Source organism: Lissotriton vulgaris, chromosome 10, assembly GCF_964263255.1.
Source record: "Lissotriton vulgaris chromosome 10, aLisVul1.2, whole genome shotgun sequence".
NCBI classification, from domain to species: Eukaryota; Metazoa; Chordata; class Amphibia; order Caudata; family Salamandridae; genus Lissotriton; species Lissotriton vulgaris.
Genome location: NC_141698.1, coordinates 965,544,133 through 965,568,965, shown reverse-complemented (window position 1 = coordinate 965,568,965; position 24,833 = coordinate 965,544,133). Strand labels below are relative to the sequence as shown.

At 42.7% G+C, this 24,833-nt stretch overlaps 1 protein-coding gene across 2 annotated transcripts in view; it reads left to right on the top strand.

Annotated features, from left to right (window-relative positions):
• Positions 1-24,833, top strand: part of AGMO (alkylglycerol monooxygenase) — a 737,946-nt gene that overhangs the window by 471,318 nt on the left and 241,795 nt on the right. For both annotated transcript variants that reach the window (XM_086941966.1, XM_086941965.1), the window contains exons 11-12: positions 649-765; positions 13,166-13,248. In XM_086941966.1, coding sequence (XP_086798092.1) covers positions 649-765; positions 13,166-13,248 — 200 coding nt within the window. The remainder of the gene's footprint in view (positions 1-648; positions 766-13,165; positions 13,249-24,833) is intronic.

The following is a 24,833-nucleotide window of genomic DNA, read 5'->3' as shown; positions in this document are numbered from 1 at the left end:
AAGGCCAGACTAGGAACCTCAGGAGTTCCAACTCCTTCCTGCTCATTCCTATGAAAACACATAAACAAAAAACATCTGCATGATCCTTCTCCGGAAACTAACCCATAATCTGGAACTCCATCCTAGCAGACATTAGGACTATCCCGTCCTATGTAAAATTTAAAAAACTCCTAAAAGACCTCTACCACAACCGTGTCTTCCTGGACAGATAACCAGCGCTAAAGGGCTCATGCCTGCATTCCGCAGCACCATGACACTTTTCATCATAATCTACCTCCTCCCAGCTTCCTTTAGCCCCTCCTCGCTCACCCCTCCCTTGAAATGGGTCTGCGCAAGACAATTGTGCACTCTGCGAGGCTCTCAGGACGATAATGCCTCTATGTTGCACTACAGGCCGGTATTTCCGAACTGATATGTATACTGATGACTATTTGAGATTCCTGCACTTGACGATTTGCAATTCCTGTATTATAACTGCTGTAAAGCGCTCCAATACCCTCGGGTCTGGCTAGCACTTTACAAAACTCCTAAAATAAAAAATAAAAAGAATACATTTGACAATTTGTTTTTTAATGTATCACACCTGAATGGAAATATTTCCACATGAGATGGCAGTATGACACTTATGGAGTGTATTTTGTTTTACAGGTGACTGGAGAAGAGGTTCCTTACAACACCAACCCTACTGTGCTTCTTCAAGTCTATGCTGTTGTTCACTTTATACTTATGTTGGGCCTATACCAGCATTTGTTTTCTGCCAAAATAGTAAGTACCTCTCACATCACTGAAATTGAAGCCTTTTCACTTAGGATTGTGTGGTTTGAAAAGGACATTTAAAAGACACTGTTACTTGTAGGTGCATTTTTAAACATTCGATTTGACATGGGGGAAATGTGATATTTCCTTTTTGTCTTTAAAAGCTTTTACAATTAATGCAAATTGTGTTTTTATAGCTGCCAAGCTTCATATGTATTTTATTATTTTATCCAGTGTTGCAGGTTTGTTTGTGGTGTGATTTCTAAGTATATAGTTGATTGTGAAGATTTAATTATTTCAATGCATACAACCATCACCTATGGTCATCAATGTGAGGGGTTTGTTATTTCAGGAGTTAATACTTCACTCAGTTTATACCAATATTTCTGAGCTAATTAGTATGTGCTTTTTACCTCTCCAATCCTTACTGTACTTGGAATGTGGGACACCTCTGTAGTGCTACATTTTCTCCCATTATCTTTCTGAGGCCGCAACAGAGATGTATTCATGTTGTCTGCATCCAGGGGTAAAGTTGTATAGCAGTATAGCCCCAGACGCATGTGCAGCCTCTCCCTTAATACTGATAGCGCCAGGAGACACATAGCCTCACTACTATATTAATGGCTTTTCCCTCTTTTGCAAAGAGACATGGCCCCCTGGACATGAGAGAAACACTTTACTCCTGCACCTGTACTATATTTTGGACACTGGTGCAATGGAAAAGAGACCTTTGTAGTCACATGCTTGAGTTGAATATTCAAGTTGTATACCCACCTGCCAGTCAACATTTCCCTCTGGCATCATGCTTCTGAGATGAAATAAGATGACTTAGGGAACACAAATGATAACAAGTGGGCCTTTACTAATGAACCTTTACTTACATTCCTGTGTTTGCTTGGGTGAGTGTTCAAGCAAAATCTCACAAAACGTGTTTTATTGGAGTCCCAATAAATTCATAGTTGGACACTATAATTTAATGTGTCACTACCACACCAATAGAAATGATATTCCCTTCAGCCCTCTCCATGGTAACCTGGGCTTTACCTGCTTCTAACAATGTGCTTGCTTTTTTGCGGAGATTTAGATTCTGGCTACAAGGAATATCCAGTAGATACGGTCAAATGAAATGTACTCTATTTGGACATAATCAAAATATTTGCTCCCAGTATTCATTGTTACTGAGAGCTACTAATACAGCCCAATGGCCTTAATTAAAAATATCAATATTATTAATATGTTCTAGTGTGTAGTAAAAACTGAACATGCTTTAATATTACGTTCCCATGAAGGTAGTCATTATAAGTACCCTATGTGCCTCATTTACTAGAGATGAATACATCCACTATTGATATTCCTGCACAAGGAAGTGCCAATATCACATGAATCTGTATTTTAGAGGTGTGTGATTTCCGCAGAATGATTAGTGATTGTTAGCTGTTGGATTAATAATTTTGGAGGTGAGGCTCCACCAACATAATAATGTAACATCTTGGGAAGCCACAGAGGGTCTAATGAGAAAAGCATTTTTTAACTCATTGTAACTATGGCCTACAGCATAAGGATTTAATCCACAGGAATGAGTGTTAAGTATTAAAGCAGGAGACCAAAAAGCTTTCTGCACCCTGAAGATGGAATTGTGGTCTTCCAAGATTGCAACTTTCCTGGGATGCATCAGCACCTTGTGCCTTCTCTCCGGAGGTCCAAATGTGAAACATTCCCTCGTCTATTCTATATGTATCACTTTTTTTACTACAGCTACCAAACGTCCACAGAAGACTCCTAAGGGTCAGGTCTCACCTCATCAAAGGCTCCAGTAAGTCCATGTGTTTCAAAGTTCCAACGAGTCATTATGATCTTCAACACACATAAAACCCTTCTTCAGCATACTCTGTCTCTCTAGTTATAGGAGGTCTGCTGTCTGCCCCTGCGGAAAACCTCAAGTCACTGGAGGCAAGTAGAGAGTAGGTCATATGTTATTCCTCCTTTGATGAAGAGCTAGACTGAACTTCCTTTTTCTGTTTCTTTAGCAGGTCTTAATATGTTCTAAGGGACCGGTGGGGTGAAGGCAGTTTCATAATGCACATTTGCTAGTAATCAGTGCCCTCCACTAATCCAAGCAAAAAATAATTCTTGCTGCTCATACTCACTCATTTTTTGAAGTTTCTATTTTATTTCCCGCAAGTTTCATCAGATTGCCCTGATCTGCTATATTCCGAGGATGCAAAACCCATCTTGTATTATCCAGAGTCCTCTACTCCACCTAGGGTTAGACTTATTGAAATGAGTATATGCCTGTTACAAATGGGATTTCTGGTTGGCTAGGGCTTGCGCCTAAGCCAGGCAGAAACCACCACTCTAGTGAGGGCAAGGGAGTTACACGCTGAAGATAACCCCTGCTCACCCCCTTGGTAGCTTGACACGAGCAGTCAGGCTTATCCCAAAGGCAATGTGTAAAGCGTTTGCGCAACACAAACACAGCAGCAACCCACTAGGCACACCACAAAAGAAACTCCACACAAGGTTATATAAAAATAGCCTTTCTATTATCCAAAACACATTAGAATCATAATCACATATACACACTGTGCCAACTGGCACTCGGCAATATTCACAGGGGATTATATACATGACAGGGCCAATCGAGTCACTGTCAGAACCATCACTCAGCACAAGTAGCGAATGTAAAACACTACCAGTAGCTACTGGCACAATAATGACCTCATAGTTATATCACATTAGCATTAGACATAGAACACATTGTGCATAAATCACAAGCCTAAACACATTATGCGCAGATCACAAGCATAAACACATTATGCACAAATCTCAGCCTAAACACATTATGCAGCTTTGTAGAGTATAGCGCTCTACCAATTTCCCCTAAAATGACCCCAAGTCAACTGGCCTTTCTCTCGAGCCCAATGCCCTTTGTCCTGACAGTCAGGGCGTAAGTGGGGCCTTCCACTGGCCCCTTGGCTGCCAATGCAGAAAGAACCACTGTGCACAATGCGCTGGGGGTTCCTTATCCTGAAGCGAAAATGCCCCCGTGTTGTAGCTGCCTGCGCTCTTGAGGTGCAGCTGGGAAATAGCCTTGGCACTGCAGTGCCTCCTGAGCCCCCACTATGACTCTATAAAAACAATGTGCCCCACGTTGCGACTGCCCGTGGTCAGGGCAGGCAGCTGTAGAAGGCAAAATGAGCACTGGCACTAACCGTGCCTCTGGAGCCCCCCTCCGGGGCAAAAATGCACCATCGGTGCAGCTGCCTGCGCTTCTGCTTCTGCGGTGCAGCTGTAGAAAGTAGACTTGGCACCGCCCTGCCTCTCTGGTCCCACTCCGAGACCTAAGGAACCGAAAGTTCCCCCAAAAAATCCAGCACAGGCACTAATAATGCCTCAGGGAACTCTGTTCACTGGGCTCCTCAAGGTGTGCTTCACTCGGCACCAACCATGGGCCCAACCGGCCCCAACTCACCGGGGCCTCTGCAGACATCTCCAGTCTCCTCTGGCAGCCACACCACTTTCCCCACAGGAACTGGAGTGAAGTCTCCGGTTTCCCCAGGAATTCACCAGCGCAGGGTAGGCTCCCGTCTGGACTTCAGGCTTGGCAATAGCGTCTCTCGCTTGGACGCTCGGGGCTTCCTCGCGGTCATGCGAGGCTCCGCTCACAACCAGGCGCCACTTTTCCTGGCTCCCGGGTCACGTTGTGGAGCCTCGCTTCCCTCATTAAAGTGCAGGGTAGGCTCCCGCTATTAAAGATGCGCAAACGCGGGGTGGGCTCGTGCTCTTCTTCTCAGGACACCACAGTGCGGGGTGGGCTCCCGCTTCCAACAGGAGTGGGGGAATCCCCACATCGGGATTCCCTCTGCATATGTTGCAGCTTCAGCGCTGTAACGCCCCAGCACTCTCCCCATCCTGGGGGAGAAGGATAAAGTGCCCACAAAGTGCCCAGGCAAAGGTTTTAGGGGCACAAGGCTGGGCCCAGGCAGGCCAGCTCACAGGGCCCTCCAGCAGGGATGCAGTCCCTCGTGGCGGTTCTTCCTGGGGCCCAACAGCATCAAGTCACCCCCATGTCACAAGGAAGCACATGGGGTCACAGCCCCAATTTGTATACCACCTTTCTATTTGTTCTGCCCTGGCATAGGGCTGGGGGAACCATTCCCAACTGTTTCTGGGGGGTGGTAGAGCACTTTGTTTACTGGGCTCCTCTTCCCTTTGTCAGGTGGGGGCTCGGTCATCAGACACTCCCCAGGGGGGCTGAGCCAGCATTCACCTAGGCAGGCACAGACCTATTCAGGGCTAGGGGACTAATCCTCCCACTACTCCAAATGCAGATCCCCTATTCAGCCTAGCGCTGACTCACCCTGCCCTCCCTGGAGCCACTCACACCTCACCAGCCCCTGTCACTCCAGAGCCAGACATGCAATACACATCAGGCAGGCAGACACATAGCACAAAGAAATGCCAACTTTAAAAGTGGCATTTCTAAAATAGTAATAATAAATCTGCACAAACTGTAGCGCAGCAGTTATTATTACTATTCCAACCATACTAAACTTGACCACGCTGCTCCTCTCATATCAGGAATTACCTCTAACACACTTATCAGGGAATCCCCGATGTATTCCTATGAGAGGACAGCCTCAGAGCAGTGAGAACCCAATATGGATGTTTGTCACTACCAGGACATGGCGCACACTTAAGGTGCATGTCCTACCTTTTACCTACAATGCACCATGCCCATAGGGCTAGCTAGGGCCTACCTTAGGGGTGACTGACATACACTAAAAGGGGGGTCACAGACATGCCACAAACTTTAGGTGCCCCGCCACAGCGACAGTAACTCTGCGCGCACAGGCCCTGCAATGGCAGAGACCTGAGAGAGGTGTGAAAGGCTACTTTGGTGGGTGGCGCAATCAGTGCTGCAAGCTCACTAGTAGCATTTAATTTACCAGCCCCGGGTATCTGAGATACCACTTTACAAGGGACTGAAAGGTAAATTAAATATGCCAAGTAGGTGCAGACCAATGTTTACCACAGAGAGCACGCACACTTTACACAGGACAGCAATGCTAAAGCACCCAGAGTCCTAAAACCACGAACACCATGTTAGAAAAAGGCTAGGAGGAAGGCAAAAAGTTCAGGGATGATCCTGCAAAAAAGGCCAAGTCCAACAATGCCCATGCTAAATCTTCAATGATTGGTTTTGGTTTTAAAACAGGTTTCTCCCTGCTGAAAGTAGAGATAGGATGCCTGGGATGGATCCCAGTTTTTTTAAAGCCTTCCTCACCGTGGACCTGCCCTGTTTAATGTACATTCGTGAGAGTGGTCCAGCTTTGTCCATTGTGATGCCATCTGTGTTCCTGTTGACACCCAGCTTTTTCATTCCAGAAAAATAACCAGCGATAAATCTCACCAATCATCTTGTTCTCTGAGCCAGCTATGTTGCCTCTAGTACTCTCACCTTATCTGAGGGAGACCCACTGCCCAGTAGCACTGAATTAAATACTCCTTAAGCCTACAGTCAGCACAAAGTAGGCGTTCATAATCTCAACTTCACTCTATATTTAATGAAATTCTCCCTTCACCCCAAACTAGAACTTTGATAAATATTTTAGAAAACATTACATTTACTTTGCAGTATTTTCGTATCCTTACTTTTGGGAAAGTGCCTTTATTTTACACGTTGGCCTTCTCGAAAGAAAAAGCCACAGAAGCACAGATAGTAAAAATAGTAACCCTGGGCGGAACTGGCGACACGGGACTATGCGGAGGTCCACGGAGTTGGGAGCAAACTCTGCGGAATTCCCCTCCGCCACCCGCCTCCTCCCTGCCTATTAAAAATGAATATTAGTTCATTAAAACAAAAAAAATAAACAGTTACCTGTACTGCTTGCGTCCCCGGGCTGCCCTCCTCCTCTTCCTCGCCCTCTCTCTTCTACTTGGTCAATTATCTTGGGAAAACTGCTTATGCGCAACAAAGGGGGTCCTAACAGGACCCCCTGTCACTTCTGCAGCTCGGGAATCATGCAGGGGGGACACATGTTGTGGCCCACTAGAATTGCACTCGTGTTCCTCCACGGAATGGCATGGAATGCCTGCCACACCGTGCAGGAACGTCTGCATGTGAGACCGTTGCAGCACCGCCTACCCTCCCTGGATTTGAGTTGTAATCCACCGGGTGGGCACACTACAGACTTGTCAGTCCTCCAGTCGGTGCTGCGGTGCCGAGCCGACAGGAGGACCCCCAAACTCTTAATCAGACCTTAATCTAAGAGTGATAATGTAATGAGACAGAACTACATAAATATAGATATGCATTTTGTTGCTACTTTTCAAATAAAGGGGGATCCCCCTCAGTAGTAGCCTTTCTGTCTCAAACCTAGGACCCACAGACTGCTCTGTCAAAGAATGTCAGATGTAATCTTCAAAAATCCCTGGTAGCCCATGACTTGAAGCAAAACACAGCTCTTAAAATACATCCCTGCCTAAACGGGCACCATTCTATTTTGTCCCACAGAGATGTAGACAGAACTACTATGCCAGTGCACATCAGTGTTATCATTGAGCACTCCTGATATTCAAATACTGTAACACACAGCTGTAGCAGTGCTCCACAGAACTCACCTACAGTAACCCTTACCTGCCAGTTCATTGACCCCCTGCTCTTTCAGTACAGAGATCCAAGCACAGTCCTGACAATTATTTATCAGTCATCACTGACAAGTGCCCTTGCCCTTCTTTTCAAGCACTGCAAGATAGTGTTGCTGAGTCCTGACCACTAGGACATACTTGAACCACACAGAGCCAGTGGCACACATTGCTTTTTTAGCATTATGCACGACCCACAACTGTGTGAATACACCAACAAAGTGGCCTAGATATACCTGCATAACTCTAATTTAACATATTGATAACTGTTTACAGAGTGGACTAACAAAACACAGTTCGTATGTTTTGCACCAAGTGTTAGAATCATTTATTTAAGTTACCATATACCTTACACTGCCTTTCCACACAACATGTCAAAAACCATATTTCGATTGAGCACAAGATAGCCCTATCCAGCTTTTTGTTTGGCAGCTGCCATGTACAGTACTTGATTGCCTATTTTGATCTTGAACGTGTTACAAAACCATTATTTTTGGTAGGCCCTTAGCCGGAAGCCAAATCCTAATGGTGTCTGATCTATTGCCAAACAGCACCAGCACATCAATTTCTTCCTCCTGTAATAAATGTTATTTATGACGTGGTGAATTTATAACCTTCCTCCAATTGTGGTAGCTCTTAAATGCATCAAATTGCTTTTGGGTAGGCAGTAGAACCACCAACCAAGGTGCATGCTATATCCAGAGTTCATAAGTTTGGCTATGAAGCTCTTCCATATGGATGGTTATTGGTAATGCAGAGATGAAGATATTACTTTCTGCTGATGACCTGCTGCCCACCTCGTCAGAATTAGTTGAGAAGCTACACTTTCTGATGACTGTCTTCAGTGACTTTGGTACACTTTCAGGATATAAAGTGAGCTTCACTCTCAGCATAAAGTGACAAGTAAGTCATCACGAAGTTAAGAAATCCCATCAGGGCTTGTAACTTTCTAAACGTATTTGGAGGCTGTGAGTGCCACACTTGGTGTTTATTCAGCATTGCTCTATGCTGATGTTAGTCTAGATTCCCAGAAAACAGAAATGAATAAAATATGCAAAGGCTTATAAACTGTTTAAGGACCATGCATTTGAAGGATGCAGAGGGTCAGATTTAGCGCAACCTTCTCTACCTCCCTCCAGTTTTTGTCCGAAGTGAAGATGCACTTAATTGTAGCTATGTTCCTGAGACGATTATCCATGATACATATTTTCTCCTGCTGTATGAGTTTTGAAATGGCAAATCCCTGATTCCCTACAATGTTGGAACTTTCAAAAATATCATCTTATAATGGCCTGCACTAATAGGCTTTTCGGGACATATTTATACACAAATGTCACATTTCTCTTTTGTTATTTCTATCCAATGCATCCTCTGCAAGTTTAAAGTACTAAAGGTTAGTCTTTAATGAATTTGAACGCAACTCCTCGATTTATTCATTAACAAAGTGAAGGAAGCAGGCACCGCACTGTGGATAAATGCGACCTCTCTGCAAGATTGGTAGATTAGTTTAATTTTGCCACTGTATTAGAAGACCCTCATAACTAAGTTACATCTCCAATTTCAAATGAGCCATCAGCCTGGTGGGTCGCCATTGATAACTTTATGGCTGGATCCCGAACATTCCTTTCCCTTCTTCATATAATGGTCGACCTTCTTAGAACTAACATAGAGTCCAGGTGTCTGCTACCAAAACTAGGTTGTGGGGCAGAGCAGGGGGGGTGGAATAAAATATGAAGAAAACGACTTACCTGCCGGAGTCGGTGTCCAGCTTCTTCCAGGATCGCGCACACTGCACAGGCTCACAGACTCCCCACACAATCCGGACTCTGTTCTCATTCAATTCAATTCAATTCATAAAGCTTTATTCGATGCACATAAAAATGGCCATAAAAGCACATAAGATAGACACAAGGAAACAAAAATTGCAGAATTATACAAAATATACATATATATGGGTTAAAACATCATGCTTTTCCTGGCATTAATAGATTTATATAAAAATGTAGAAGTAAAAAAGCAAACATCAGAAAATTGCATATTAAAATTTAACTTTATTGCGTCATTTATAGAACGGAGTCCGTATTTAATAAACAAAGGTTTTAAATAAGCAATACGAAAATTCATGCAAAGCTTGCATATCATAAGAAAGTGCAATGTGCTCTGCTTAGATAGACCATCAAATGGGCAGGGTCCGGCCGGATGTTTTTTAGGGTGAGAAAAATCCACCAGATGATGTGCCAGCCCGAACCTAAGCCTAATAAGTACAAATCTATGTGAGGGTCGAGTCACCTGGGATAGATATGATTGATAGCCTTCATTACCAATATAATTGTTATAAAACAGAGTGGAAGACAATAACCCATTGCTAATTGCCCTGCTCTTAGTTCTGTACAATAGAAATATTGACTTCAGCTCACTTTTGGGAATTGCGGCAGCAGCACGCAGATCAGCCGATATGTTTATGTCAAAAATTTCCAGGAAACTATGAACAATGTATTTTAACCAGGGAATTTTTAGATAGTTATCTAGTGCAAGACAGTCCTCTATAACAGATCTATTAAAGGCTGTCTACTCCTTTAGCCAGATGGATCGCCAGATCATAAGGGGCCTTAGGGATATCAAATCAGACAAGCAGTTAATCCCCAGTTCTCTATGGATTAACTCAGTTGGAGCAGAGGCAGGCAAACATAATAGCTTTTTGAGGAAACACATTTCCTCCATTTGCAGACAGCTGTCAAGATGTTATCCCCATACTCCGGACCCGTATAATGCGATTGACACACATCTGGATTGGTAAATCTGCAACATATCCCTGATACGTCTATCGCCGATCTTAGCCGCAAATCTAAAAACCCCGTGAGCACTTTTAGCCATCTTATTACCGACGTTAGTAAATTCGTTAGACCATGATCTATCTTTAGTGAAAGTTATTCCCAAATAGAAGAATTTATCTACATGTAGCACTCTCTGACCGTCTATAAAAAATGCATTTGACCGCTTTCTACTTGCCCCGCAGGTCATAATATGAGTTTTACCTTTATTGATAAGCAATTTCCTGTCTTTGATAAAAACTGAAAATCTATCAGTCAGTCGCAGTAGACCAATAGGGGTCCTAGATAGTAGCACTGCATCATCCACATATAACAATACCGGCACTTCAACCCCATTAACCTGAGGAGCATCAGCATTTATAGTTTTTGAAACTACATCAATTTCATTAATAAACAAAGTAAAAAGCAGGGGGCAAGGACACAGCCTTGTCTAATACCCATTTTAACACTAAATTTGGGGGTACACTCTCCTTTAACGCCATAGCGCTTGCTAGTTTGTAGTTTTTGGTAGAGCAGGGCCAAAAAGAAAATTATACCCTCCGGGCCCCAAGCTGTAACAGGGTTGACCATAAGATGGAATGGTCCACCAAGTCGAAAGCACTACTTAAATCTGCAAAGCAGAGGTAAAGAGAACCCTGTTTGACCTGGGTGTATTTCCTGATCAACAGATCTAAATTTATACATTGATCGAGTGTGCCCCGGCCTTTCCGAAAGCCATATTGGGTACTGGCCAAGATCCAATTAGCCTCCGCCCATTATTCCAACCTTACCAGCAAAACTCTACTCATGATTTTAACTGAGGAGTCTAACAGAGAGATAGGACGGTAGTTTTTAACATCCGACCTATCACCCTTCGTATGAATTGGGAATATGATAGATTCTCCCCATGTCGTGGGGGCCCGCTACAAACCGCTGCGTTGAATATAATTGTTAATATAGGGCTCCACAGCGCCGGAACGGCTTTATAGATGTCTATAGGGACCCCGTCCGGCCCCTGAGCCTTTCCCCCCTTACTAGCACAGATGCCTAGTTCAACCTCCGCTACAGTAACATCCAAAGGCACAATCGGCCAGGTGCTACGGTTGGTTTCGTAAAAATAATCAGATTTAAATATAGTTGAAAAATGGGATACCCACGCCTCACTAGAGACATTGGAAGTAAACTCAGGGATAGAATCATCCTTAAGGAAGGGAGAGTTGACCGTAGCCCAAAAAAGGGCACAATTGGACAGTTCCGCAGCCCCTGTTAATGTTTCCCAGGCCTGCTGTTGCAGCTCTCCCTTTCTACGCTTTAGGGCAAATTTGTAATCTAATCTCAACTGAATGATCAATTTCTGATGCCTAGGCCTTATCGTCAGTGCATGTTTTAATTTAGTCAAGAGTGTGGTACAGGTATGATCAAACCAACCCAGCCTATGGTTGGATTTCACTTTACCAGGCCTGGTGAATATAGCAAATGTAGGTGAGAGGTACCCCTTAAAGACTCAAGGGAAATGAGGTTATCTAACCTGAGAAAAAGTGAATCCCCTTGAGAGTATCCTAGGAATTAACTAACACATAGCCTAGAAAATCACAGTAACATTAAGTCTATTACAAACACAAATGTATATAGTACAAATTATTTATTAAACATAAATAGTTAAAAACAGTTCATAATACTGTTGAACATATTTTGGTTCCTAAAAGAAGACTAAGCAATTTACACAATCAACTATGACCTGCATAATTGAGAAGACAGACATCAACTGTAAAACATAAAAATTGTAAAATACAATTTGTACATTCGTGGCTCCCAGGTACTATCGCCTATGTTTTATCGTTACAACATTCGTATATAAACATAAGTGATGGAGACTTGAATTGTACTGGAAGTGCGTCGACGCGTTTCAGTGGTACGAACTGATTAATTCCACTTTTTTCAAGACTTTTCTTAGTTGTCTGTCGTGGCAGGGGGTCTGATACAACACCCTACGATAAACATACATGTCATTACTACATTGCATATGATCTATCGTTTTCATAATTACAAAAACAACCTAACGCCTTATGTTACTACATCATATTAAATACTAGGCCTAGGGCGTGCCCTGCTGTCAACATCTAACCAGTTTCTTAATGTTATCTGTTAATACACACGTAAGGCATAACTCCACAGTCTAACACTCAGAGAGAACAACCTATCGCTGTATGGTCCTATATCTCTAAAACCCCCAGTAGCTGTTTACGTGGACAAGACTAGGGTGTCTGTGGCATATTCGGGATTGATTCTGTAATTACACTTACATTTCTTACTACTACACAAAGATCCTTTGATATCTGCACTATTTGGCTTACCCTTAGATCAGAATGTGGGTGAGTAGATCTCTACTATTCATGATCATATTCTGTGTAAATTCAGAAGGTAAAGGATCTAAAACCTGTAGAAGTCCTAGAAGGGGCAAGAAAAAATCTTTATAGGATCTAAATAAGATGACAGAACTGCTCGGTCATATATTAAGGCACATTTTCCCATATTGATTAAAAGACGGGTAGTAGATTCTGAATTTACCTGTTGGTATTCGGAAAGGTGACACGGTATAGGGTGCCGTAAAAGAGGAGCCATCCATGGTCCAAGTTCAAGGCACACTTGCAGGTAAAGACACAGGAATGTGAAGTTGATAGGTGGCTTTTGACATTTGCTGGTGTCCGAAAAATCTAAAAGGAAATTGAACTACAGTGCATTTTACATTTTATAAATACGTACCTTTAGCGTATAGCAGATATTTTTAAGAAAGAAATCGTGTAGTTAATGTCTAACCAATGAATCAATTGAGACCTATTTCAGCCGAAAGTACTCTATTAAAGACAGTTCGGCTTGCTTCTGTGTGACACTGCAATTGGGTGACTTGTACTCTTCTAATTTTAGAAATGTCTTTTTTGATTGCTTCATAGGCATTATCAAATACAGCTATTCTTCTAAGGATATGCTACATACTCCTCACATTGACGTCCATTGGACTCCTCATGGAAAAAAGGTAAGACTTAAAACAACATATTTTGTTACATATACTTTACCTGTCGTCTTTAAAAACAACATCTTATTTGACTGATTGCAATTAATTTATTTAAATGGAAAGCATAAAGGGAGAAACAATGCATTTTGAGGTAGGATGCCTAAGATAATGGGTGCCATGTACACATTTATTTAATTGTTTATTGGGTTTTTCTCTAGAGAGGATTCCGCCTGTTTGTACATTAGGGCACCTTACAGCGTTTTATGATATAGGCAAAGTAGGACATTTTAATTGAATGATATTTATGAAGTAATGAAGTTGCTCTAAATAGCATGCATGTCTTATTGGATCACCTTTAGGATATATATATATATATATATATATATATATATATATATATATATATATATATATATATATATATATATATATATATATATATATATATATATATATATCACGCAAGTGTAACCTCCCAGGCTCCGACCGCAGCGACCCAGGAAATCACGCAGATCCAGTAACTTACTTCAAGCACAGATTTTATTAAGAGCTGAACCAAGCAATCTGACGCGTTTCGGGCATCCGCCCTTGCTCACAGACAGTCAGAGTTGGAAATGATCACGTTTAAATACCAAATGCTTGACAGTGAAAAGTGCATTTTTTTCGTTTTTTTGCTATACACCACGTGGTAATAGAAAGAGAGGACAAACTACTAGTACTGCATGGAGTAGTCTGTTTTCCAAACATTTCAATTTCAAAACAATCGGAAATAGAATTGAATTTCTGGTTAAAATCCACACATTGCTGTGACAATATTAAAACATGTGATATGTAGAAAAATGGTACAAAAAACATAAAATGCATAAAATGCCTATAAATGTAATACCAAATATTTGTAATCAAAGCCCTCACATACACAACATATTAATAGTGCAAAAATGCGTAGTAAAGTGCAGAGTGCATCATTAAAAATGAATGTCAGAATAGATGCAATAAAAATTAGTAATACTAATTATTTGTGCAAAGTAAGCCATATTGTAAACATTGTAATGTTGCATCTATACATATTTCTGTGCAAATCAACGCAATATGTAAACATACGACTGCAGCAGCATGTTTGTAGGGCAAAGACTATTTGATATAGGTACCACAGGAATATCATTGCCACATATCCGATTGTAAAAAAGCGTACTTTTCAGGAAAGAACAGAGAATGCCTATTGTCTATGTCCTCGAAAGGTTGGTGTTAACCAAAGAATAATACCTAAACATAAATTGTGAATCACCGTGAAACATTTGTAAGAATAAATTAAAATGAAAAATTTACGTGCATAAACCCAACAAGGAGATATAAGATTAATCAACATGGGGGAGGGTGGCAGCCTACCAGGACTCGCATAACCAAAGCAATACAGAAAGGGGGGCCTGTGCAAAACTAAATTACAGAAACACATGTAGGTCCTCCGTGTTGTTAAGGCCATTGGGGGATCTACTGTCCAGCTCAAGAATAAAATGGGATTCCATTCTTCTGAGCATCTTGACCCTATCTCCGCCCCTTCTAGGTTTGTCAATTGCAGAGATAACAAAATAGGACAGGCACTCCAAGTTGTTGTTATGTACCGCCTTGAAGTGCCTGGCCACCGGATAGGCTGGGTCATTGTTGACGATGGCTCGTAAATGCTGGAGGATCCTAACATGCACAGGCTGTCGTGTGCTGCCGACATACCTTAATGCACATGTGCAAGTTAAAACATAAATGGCAAATTCAGTTTTACAATTGTATTGACCCTTGATCTGAATTGGGTCAGGACTGAAAGGCGTGTGGTACTGCCGGGTACTTTTGCCAAATTTGCAGGCCCTGCAAGAGGTGCAGCGTATAAAACCTGACCTAGTTTTCATCCATTCCTGCTTTTTTCTGAGTTCAGGAAAGTCATGGCAAATATGGGACCTGAGTGAGGGACCTTTTCTAAAGGTAACAATGGGAGCTTCAGCGAGTTGGGGTTTCAGTACTGGATCCGTTATAAGGACCGGCCATCTTTTGGACATAATCGATCTTATTTGTCTGGCCTGTCTACTGTAAGAGGTTATGAACCTAGGATTAGTGGTGTTATCATCGGTCGTGGTTGATGTTTCAGCAGTGTTTTTGGTCTCTAATAGAGAGGCACGGGATCTACTCTTGGTTTTTTCCACTGCTGTTTTTAACACCGATTCCCGATAACCTCTTGCCCGAAACCTGACCAAGGCTTCGTTGGTGCATGATTCGAGATCAGAATCAGTACTGCAAATTCTCTTAATTCTTAAGAGTTCACCCAGAGGGATATTATCAACTACATGACGCGGATGTGCACTACTGGCGTGAAGAATGCTGATGCCAGCAGTGCTTTTCCGATGTAGCTTTGTTGCTAGCTGGCCATTGCGGATAAAGATTTTTACATCTAAAAAGTCAGCCTCACAATCACTGATGGAACTTGTGAATTTAAGGTTTTCATTGTTGTTATTGATAGAGTCAATGAACATTTGTGCACTGTTCCTATCCCCCTGCCATAACAAAAAAACGTCATCAATATAACGAAGCCAAAGCAAAACATGAACAGAAAAAACGTGGGCGTGTTGCCGCCTGAGGACCCCATTGCGACCCCACGCTTTTGCAGATACAAATCACTCCCAAAAATAAAGAAATTATTGTTAAGACACCATGATGTTTGCTCAATTAGTACTTTGTTATGATGGTAACAGTTCATAGGGCTTTTACCAAGAAAGAAATCCAATGCTTTCAAGCCCGACATATGCTCTATGCTCGTGTAGAGCGATTCAATGTCTAAAGTAATCATGATCATTCCATCATTCCACTGGGTGTTCTGTATTTTGGCAAGAAAATCGCCCGTGTCTCTCACATATGTTGGCAGGTCCTGGACAAGGTCTTGCAGGAAATAATCTATGTACTCTGTGACATGCTCTGCCACACCTGCAATAGCCGAAATGATCGGTCGGCCAGGTACCGGTCTAGTCAACTTGTGAATTTTAGGGAGTAAATAAAGTTTAGGCAAGACAGGAAATTCAACATGGAGGAACTCAAATTCTTGTAAGGAAATCATGCCCTCCCTTTTGTACTTGAATAGTAATTTCTTAAGCACATCCTTGGAGGTTTCAAAATGTCTCATGTTGGTAATGGAGTAGCATGTATTATCACTTAACTGTCTCTTGGCTTCCTTAATGTAGTCATCCTGGGGCCAGATGACCACATTGCCCCCCTTGTCAGCCGTTGTTACAATAATATTGTGGTCATTACCCAGTTTTTTGACCAATGAATGGTAATCAATTTCCTGTTTGCTCCTGTATCGCTTTTTGTGTTTAATCCGATGATGCAAGTGCTTTAGGTCTTCCACTACCACGTCCTGGAAGACATCTATAGAGTCTCTAGGCATGGTAGGATTGAATTTGGACGCTTGTTTAAAAGGACTGATATTAGCTCCTATTTGGGGAATGGCTGCTGCTCTTAATTCATCCTGTGTGGATGCAAGGTCATTAGTTGGTGCATCATTCGCCAAAAGATTCAGAACTGTTAATACCGTTCTGGTGTCACTGGCCGGAAGTGTGGGCACATTGGGAAGAATGTTTATAGTAGCTCCAATTCCTTGTGGTGTCTTGTTGCTAAGACCCTCCTTAATATCAAAGAATTTTTTGAGCTTAAGTTTTCTGATATACATGTATACATCTATACGAGTCTTGGCATAGTTAAAGTCAGTTGCTGGACAATATGAAAGTCCAAGACTTAAAAGTTGTTTTTCAGCCAAGGTTAGGTCAATGGAAGACAAATTGACTAACGTGTTATCACTTACTTGTTTTTGCGCCAATATTGCCGCTTTGGTTTTTTGGGTGCTTTTGTGTTTTTTCCGGCGCTGGCCCTGTCTTCTGTTGTTCCTTGCGCGTTTTGCTGCTGTTGCTGCACCTTTATATATATATGTAAAGCCCACTAGGGGGCGTGAACAAACATTTAAAGATCGGAACTTTAACTTCCTCCTGTAATCTGCCGCAACTAAGAGAGACAGCCCATGAACAAGGAGAACGTGTCTCTGAAACGCGTAGGGCTTTTAAATTTGAATACTGGAAGGAATGCCACTTTTACTGAAATAAAGGACTCTGTTATAAATGATGGGGTCCTGCTTTGTTTTCGAGTTGCATCTTTAAGCAAAGGACCTTTCTATTGGTTAATATATATGCTTTACCTAAGGTATATTGATGATCTTTTTATGATTTGGAGGGGGTCGCAGGAAGAGGCTACGGAATTTGTAAAACAACTCAACATGAATAGCTTAAACCTTCAGTTTACATCACACATCGATAAGGAAAAGCTTACTTTCTTAGATGTGGAGGTTTATATTAGGGATGACACTCTGCAAACTAAGCTGCACAGGAAATCAACTGCTGGTAACACAGTTTTACACGCCAGCAGCCAGCATCCTCAACACCTTATCCGCAGCATCCCCTATGGGGAGATGCTAAGATTGCGGAGAATCTGTAGCTCTGATCTGGAGTGTGACCTGGCACAACAAGCCAGCAAAGCTAGGTTCCTACAAAGGGGTTACAGTAGTACTCTAATTGATGGAGCAAATAGACGTACTAAGAAAATCAAGAGGGAGGAAGCCCTAGTGCCTAGAACCAGATCTGATGCAGAGTGTAGCAACAATGAGCTAATTCAATCCAGAGCCATTGTGACCTATAGTAACCAACATTCCCAGATCAGGAAAATTCTAAACAAAAACTGGAACCTGGTCAAGGGTGACCCAGTTATAGGTAACCTGGTACCAGATAAGCCTAGCCTAACTTTCCGCAAATCCCCCAGCCTTGCCAGTTCCTTAGTCAGCAATACATTAGAACCCACAAAATCCTGGATGGATCACATTACCGGTCTCAAGAAGTGCCTTACATGTAAAGCCTGCCGCCACGGGGTCAACAAAACTCAGGTTTCACGCCCCTTTTCAGATAAACCCTTTGTTATCAATAAAAGGTTGACATGCAAGACAGAATATGTTGTCTATGTCCTGCAATGCCCTTGTGGACTACAATATGTGGGAAGTACACGCCCACCTGCCCACAAGCGGATTTTACAACATCTCAGGGCAATATCCGGAAAGGATCAGACATACCCCGTGGCCAGACACTTCGAAACCGTTCATAATAGTGACCCCAGCAGCCTTCAGTATTTTTTAGTTGACTCAGTTTTGCCTCTCAGGAGAGGAGGTAACCGAGACGCAAAGTTACGTCTCTTGAAAACCAGATTCATCCTTGAGTTCAACACAAAGAGCCCAGCAGGTTTAAACAATAGCGAGGATCTTTACACCTGTCTCTAGTTAATTTAATTCTGCTGTCCCTCATTTCTGAATGATTTACGATCTTATATTTGGATTTATTTAGGGGTATCTGAATAATTTCCCCCTCCATTGGCTCTCGATCTGTTTTTATCTGACTCTGCTACCTGCTGTTAACTGTAGCATGTTTTTTAATATTTAGTATAAGCACCTTTCACTCATAACAAATTTTGATCTGCAGTGACTATAAGAGGTTGATTTAATAGTGCATGCCCTTATTGTGTTTATCGAACTGTGCAGTTCCTCTGGAAAAGCCCACTAGGGCGGAATTCTATCTTTCCATCTCCTTCATATGTGAAAACTTTATCTTTGTGACTAGAAGTGATAAATTAGGGTTCGTGACATCGTAGGCATTTACATATGAATAATGGTTGCGCACACTGACCTAATTGTGTATATATATGAAGTATATTATATGTATTAGATATGGACCAATTTTAACCATGTGTGTATATATATGAAATTTATTTATCTATATAAATTTTTAAGGAGAATTGTATACTTCATGAATATATTTATATACACCGGAACCCGTTGGGCACTAAGCCCTTTATTCCATGTTGACTCAACAAAGCATGTTTTCACTGTTGATGAAATGAAAAAAATGTGTGAAAAAAATGTGAACTGCACAGCTGTTTGGAATAGGCACTAGCACTTTAAAATCCCTCGTTTGTGTCCATGACACGTTATGTGATCAAGCCTCTCTCTCTCGAGGTGAAACGCGTCATGGTGGATTGCAGGCTGTAACTTTTTGCACGAAATAAAATGCACTGAAGGAAACTGCACCTACTTTGTGGTCTCGCTCCTTTCGTTGTTCTGCGTGGAAGGCAGATGGTGAATACAACGATTTTCTGGACATATATATATATATATATATATATTTTTTTTTTTTAACAAAGGTTAAAGAACATTATAGTTAGGAGTAAATTGCAGTTCAGTTAAAACATACTGTTTTAATCAAACAGCACCACTGAAATTGACCAGTGATAGGTATCGTAATTTAGTGTTGTCATCTGTGATGTAATTTCAGATGTTGCAGTGATGTTATCTTTAATGTCATAGAACGTGTAATGCATGATGTATTATAAGAGGTAATTAGCAGTGTATGGTGAGGGCGCGGGTAATTATACTGTATGGTCCAGTATTGTGGAGTGGTGTGGCTCACTGGTTAGAGGCGGCAGACCCAGGAGCAGAGGACGGCCCGGGACCAGGGTTCAATTCCCGAAGCGACAGGGTCGTGGACCAGGGTCAGCGGACTCGATAATTCTCACCTCGGTGCCTACTCTAACCAGGGATCACACTCGGCAACTCTGGGCATTAGCTTGCCTCATCTCCACAACGGCCCCCACATACGTCGGGGATGCCTGGTTTCACCTTGGAGATACCCAGTAGGGACCATCTCACAGGGAAAGCCAGGACGGGTTCCCCAGCGGTCTATTGCACAGAGATACTCCTTCGGGAGTCCATTCTAGCGCGTTAGAAACCGGCAATTAAATTGCCATCAAGGGTTGGTGACCATGAGGGGCGAAGGCAGAGTGGTTTGCAAATATCACCAAAACCCTAATATGGCAATTTAGGACCATGCTAGTATCAATTATGCATATTTTATGTCACATACATTTTGGGGACGTTAGCATGAAAAGCTGTTCTGATAGATTCTTCTATCCGTACGTTTCTCCTACTTAATCTAGCCCCAGATGTGATCAGGTGAATTCTTCAGCAATGTTCCTGCCTGCTTGTAGGTGGTGATTTGTTGTTCAGCAGTGACTCTGAACTGCCCCAAAAGTGTCAGAGTGGAGCCACATATAAGCTCCCCTGTGCACGGACATAGTTCTTTTCTTTATGTTCCATTCAACACATATCCAGAGCTCCACTCTCACCTTCATGGGTTTTTCCAACACCTCCAGAGCGTTTCATATTGTGCCCAGGAACAATGGCTCTACTGAAAAGGAAAGGATTCAAATTGGACTGAGACTTCAGAAATAGATGTTGGCCACAGCCCTGCATGAGGTGCATTGCTGGTTCTTCTGTTCTGGGCATGATTCCAAGTCATGCAAAAAATGAAACTAAGTCCCCAAGCACAAGAATAGGTAGTGTTAGAAGCATTGGTTCCATTATCTCTCGAAATCACTGGTCCAATCAATGCTGCTCCCATGAGAAATCCATTTCTATGTTGAAGTCTTCCAGTAAGTTTAAATTAAAGGCTAGATCCAAGCGCAAAAAGGCTAAGCAGAACTCATCCTCATCGAGCCACTCAGTGTCTAGTGAGAAGGCACAAGGGTGTCATAATAAGGATCACATTCCTTGATATCTCCTGAGTCTGCACTGATTGTGCAGTTGGAATTGGTCACAGCTCACCCCAAACACCCTAAGATATCCTCGACCTGACAGTAAATAGGGGCGTTCAAAGAGGCCTTACCACAAATCTGTTTCGTAAATATAGATCCCTCTGGTGCACTGTCTTGCCTCACGGGACACAAGGTTCTCCAGTTAGACCTCTGCTGGTGCGTCTGCGCCCGATTCCATCTTCCACCGCACAGTCTGCTACTCGGTTTGGCACTGATTTCTACTCCATCATCAAATTCCATACTTGTTCTTTCTGTACCAGTGCTGATAGACCCCCTACTAGGACCCTCTGGATGATCCAATAATAATGCAAATATCTGACTGATCCAGTCATATGTCATGCTATGAAATCACAAAAGCACAACTGATGGTTATGCTGCCAGATTTTAATCCTGTTCCTTTTCCCCAACACCAGTACCAGCAGCGTATACATTCCATTTTTGCTTTTGATTCAGACCCTGTCCAGAAGACGTGCAATTGTCCCTCTAGACAATGACAATGATGAAGAAGAGGACAGGTTGTTCACCCCCTCATTATACCAAGGATTCATTATATGCTGACTTGCAATACGTTAGTGTGCTAGATACATCTCTTAAAATTGAGCTAGGCTCGCAACCTGGGCCACCACAGGAAAAAAAGTTCCTCATTTGCAGTGATGTTTCAGAGGGCAACTGAAGTTCCAGATTTGTTTATGCCCACTAAAGAGCCATAACACGTGTTTACTGAGACTCTTTAACTTGAGCCAGCTTCATCTGAACTGTTAAGGACATTAATGAAGCAAATACTGACATGCCTGACATTTGTGCAGCCTGGGCCTAAACAACTTAGACCAGCCACCAGTGACTCAGACTTTCTAAAAAAGCATAGAGCCTGATTGTCCACGTCTTGACAAGTAAGGTTAAACCAAAGTCCTTTCTGAACAGCTAGCCAGATTGGGCATCAAAAAGGATTCATTCATTTGGAAAAATAAGGTTTTCTTCGGCAAGTCTGACACTCAAATCTATTTATGGAGTCTGCTTTTTGCTGAGGTGCAATCACGCACTGTGGGACATGCCCAGAGATATCTTGCTATCCATCCTGGAGGACCTCAGTATGTCACTTACCCAAACCATACAGGATGTTTAGTTTGCAGCAAATTATATCATATGAGCTGCAGTGCACTCTACAGATTACATTAACAAAGTGAGATTAATTGCCACTTCTACAGGAGGCATGTCTGGGTCACCATTCCTCCCACACGGGAGTGACTTTCGGATAAGCACCCCAAATTCAAATGCACTAAGTTGACCTTTTGTTCTCAAAAGGTACCGTCAAATGGTTGCTGGACTCAGAGTTTGGAGGAGCATACTACTCACTTGAACTCTTCATTCCAAAGAAGCACAGACACCTTAGACCCACTTTGGATCACTGCCAGCCGAACAGCTGTCTGCCGAAGGGCAGGTTCAAATCTCTCACACTGGCCCAAAACCTGTCAGCTGTTGACCAAGGAGAGTGACTGGCGTCCTTGGACTTGCACCACACATATTTCAATATATCCATCCTGCATTCCCACTGGCATTACCTGCAGTTCAAGATGGGTCTGAGGCATTTTTAATTTACTGGGCTCCCCTTCTGCTTTATCTCATGCCATCTGATGTTCATAAAAGTGATTGTGGTGGTCACAGTCCATCTTCTGTAGTCGAGTGTACACGTATTCCCACACCTCTCAGTTTCATACTACTTCTGGACAACAGCCACACTCCTGACAGTATCGGATTTCATAATCAATGAGCATGCAAAAAACATTCAAACTAAACCGAATGGAAAAACATCCATTCATTAGAGCAGTTATGGTCACAGTGGCCTTTAAGGCCTTTCCTCTGCAGTAGCAAGCCTGTGATATCCAGGATATGAAATTAAATTAAATTAAATAAATGTATAAAGAGAATTATGCCCACAGGCAACAAAGCACTAACATCTCTATAGAAACACCCACAATAGAATCCGGAGCGCTCAATCACGGAAGGGAGACAAGCCAGATTTTCAGCTGCTTGCAGAAAACTACATAGGGATTTAAACTTTATATGACTGTGGGCAAGGTGTTCCATAATTTGACTGCTTCTACCAAAGAAGAACAAACACCTCAACTGGCTTTGCAGAAACTAGATATGGCCCCCTTCCTTAGAGAAGATAATCTAAGCTGTCTCGTGGGGGTATACCATTGAAAACCTGTTCTTAAGGGACTCGGCACTTAATGATGAAAAGGCCTAAGTCATTCTTACCTTCATAACTTGTTCAGAAAACTGTGGTATTCAGAGCTCTTGAGGGTTTGTCTTCTGATCAGGTCTCGGCTTCAGGCTGACCTCCTGTCCCAGCAAAAGGGAAGAATCCTGCATCTGAGGATCCTCAACCTACATCTCCAGAGGTGGTGAATATCAAACTCTCTCCCAGATTCCTTTCCATGAAGCGGATCTATGCTGGGACAAATGTGTTGCTTGATTTGTTGTCAAAAAGAGCAACCTTTTATAAGCCAGATTTTTGGATGCTGTTTTGTTCTTTCATTAATTCAGCGAAGCCCTGTAGTGAGCGCATTGAAAGGTTATATACCAGGTTATATACCAGCCCCTTCTGCATTTCTGTGATTTAATGACCAACCGTCTTTGCTTACATCCTTAGTTGTGAAGCATTTTATCAAAGGTTTGATTTCCCCAAATGACTTGTGATGCTCCAATGGTGTCTTAACTTGGTCGTGATATTTTTCTTGTGCACGCCTTTTGAGCCTATCGACAGCTGTTTTTTTATCTCTTTATTCTAAACATTGACTTCCTCACTGCCATAACACAGCTGCCTCGTGAGTGAATTGCAAGCACTTTCGATCCAACTGCCCTAGACCACCTCCATTCCAGACAAACCGGTACTGAGGGCCAGGATAGCCTTCTTACCATTGACCAATTTAGTCATTACCTCAACACTCAAATGAGGAAGAGAGGCTCCATGGTTTGGGCACAAGAGGACCCTGAGCTTTTATACCAGACAAAAGATCATTGCACGGAAGATCATCTCTGTGGGTTTGTCTGGGGCAAAGAGAGGGAAGGTGGAGCAAAAGAGGACCCGATAAGGGTGGAGAGACCTCTGTATTAAAATCTGCTGCGCACTGGCCAAGAAGTGGCCCCCTGAGGGCATGCAGCCTCATTCCACCAGGGCATAAACCGCTACCATGGCTTTGACATGAGGGGTTCCTGTTCTAGACATCTGCCAGGCTGGGAAGTTGCTGTTGGTGTGTATGTTCACAAAACACTATTGCCTTGACAACGGGTGTTAGACCTGACATCATTGGCTTGAGTCTCTCCTCCATTTTTTCTGTTTGCCTCTACTGTTTTTCGATGTTTTGCTGGTATGTGCTTTGGGCGCGGTGTCACTGCTGATCAGTGCCACAGCGCAAGTGCTCCCGATGTTAAATTGATGTATCTATTGTATCCATGTTTGGCTTATTTGGTTTACTGTCAGTCCCTAGTCTAGTGCACCAGGAGTGCCGGGGCTTGTAAATACAAATGCCGCTCGTGGGCTTGCAGCACGTGTTGTGCCACCCACAGGAGCGGCCTCGTAAAAGAATGTCTACGGGTCGGTCATTGCGAGACCCACGTGCAGTCTTGTACTGTCACGCCGGCTGCGCAAGTATACCTACTTGCCAGCCCCTCAAACCTTCCCTTGACTTCATGTTAGTCACCCCTATGGTAGGCCCACGGGCAGGGTGCATTGTAAGTATAAGGTAGGACACGCCTGACCAAGTTGGCATGTCCTAATAGTGAATTACCGCCATCTTCGTTCTTCACTATTGCGAGGTAGCCTGCTCTCCGTTGGGTAGAATGGGCCGCCGGGATTATTAATGCTATGATCCTAGCTGGCTCAGGGA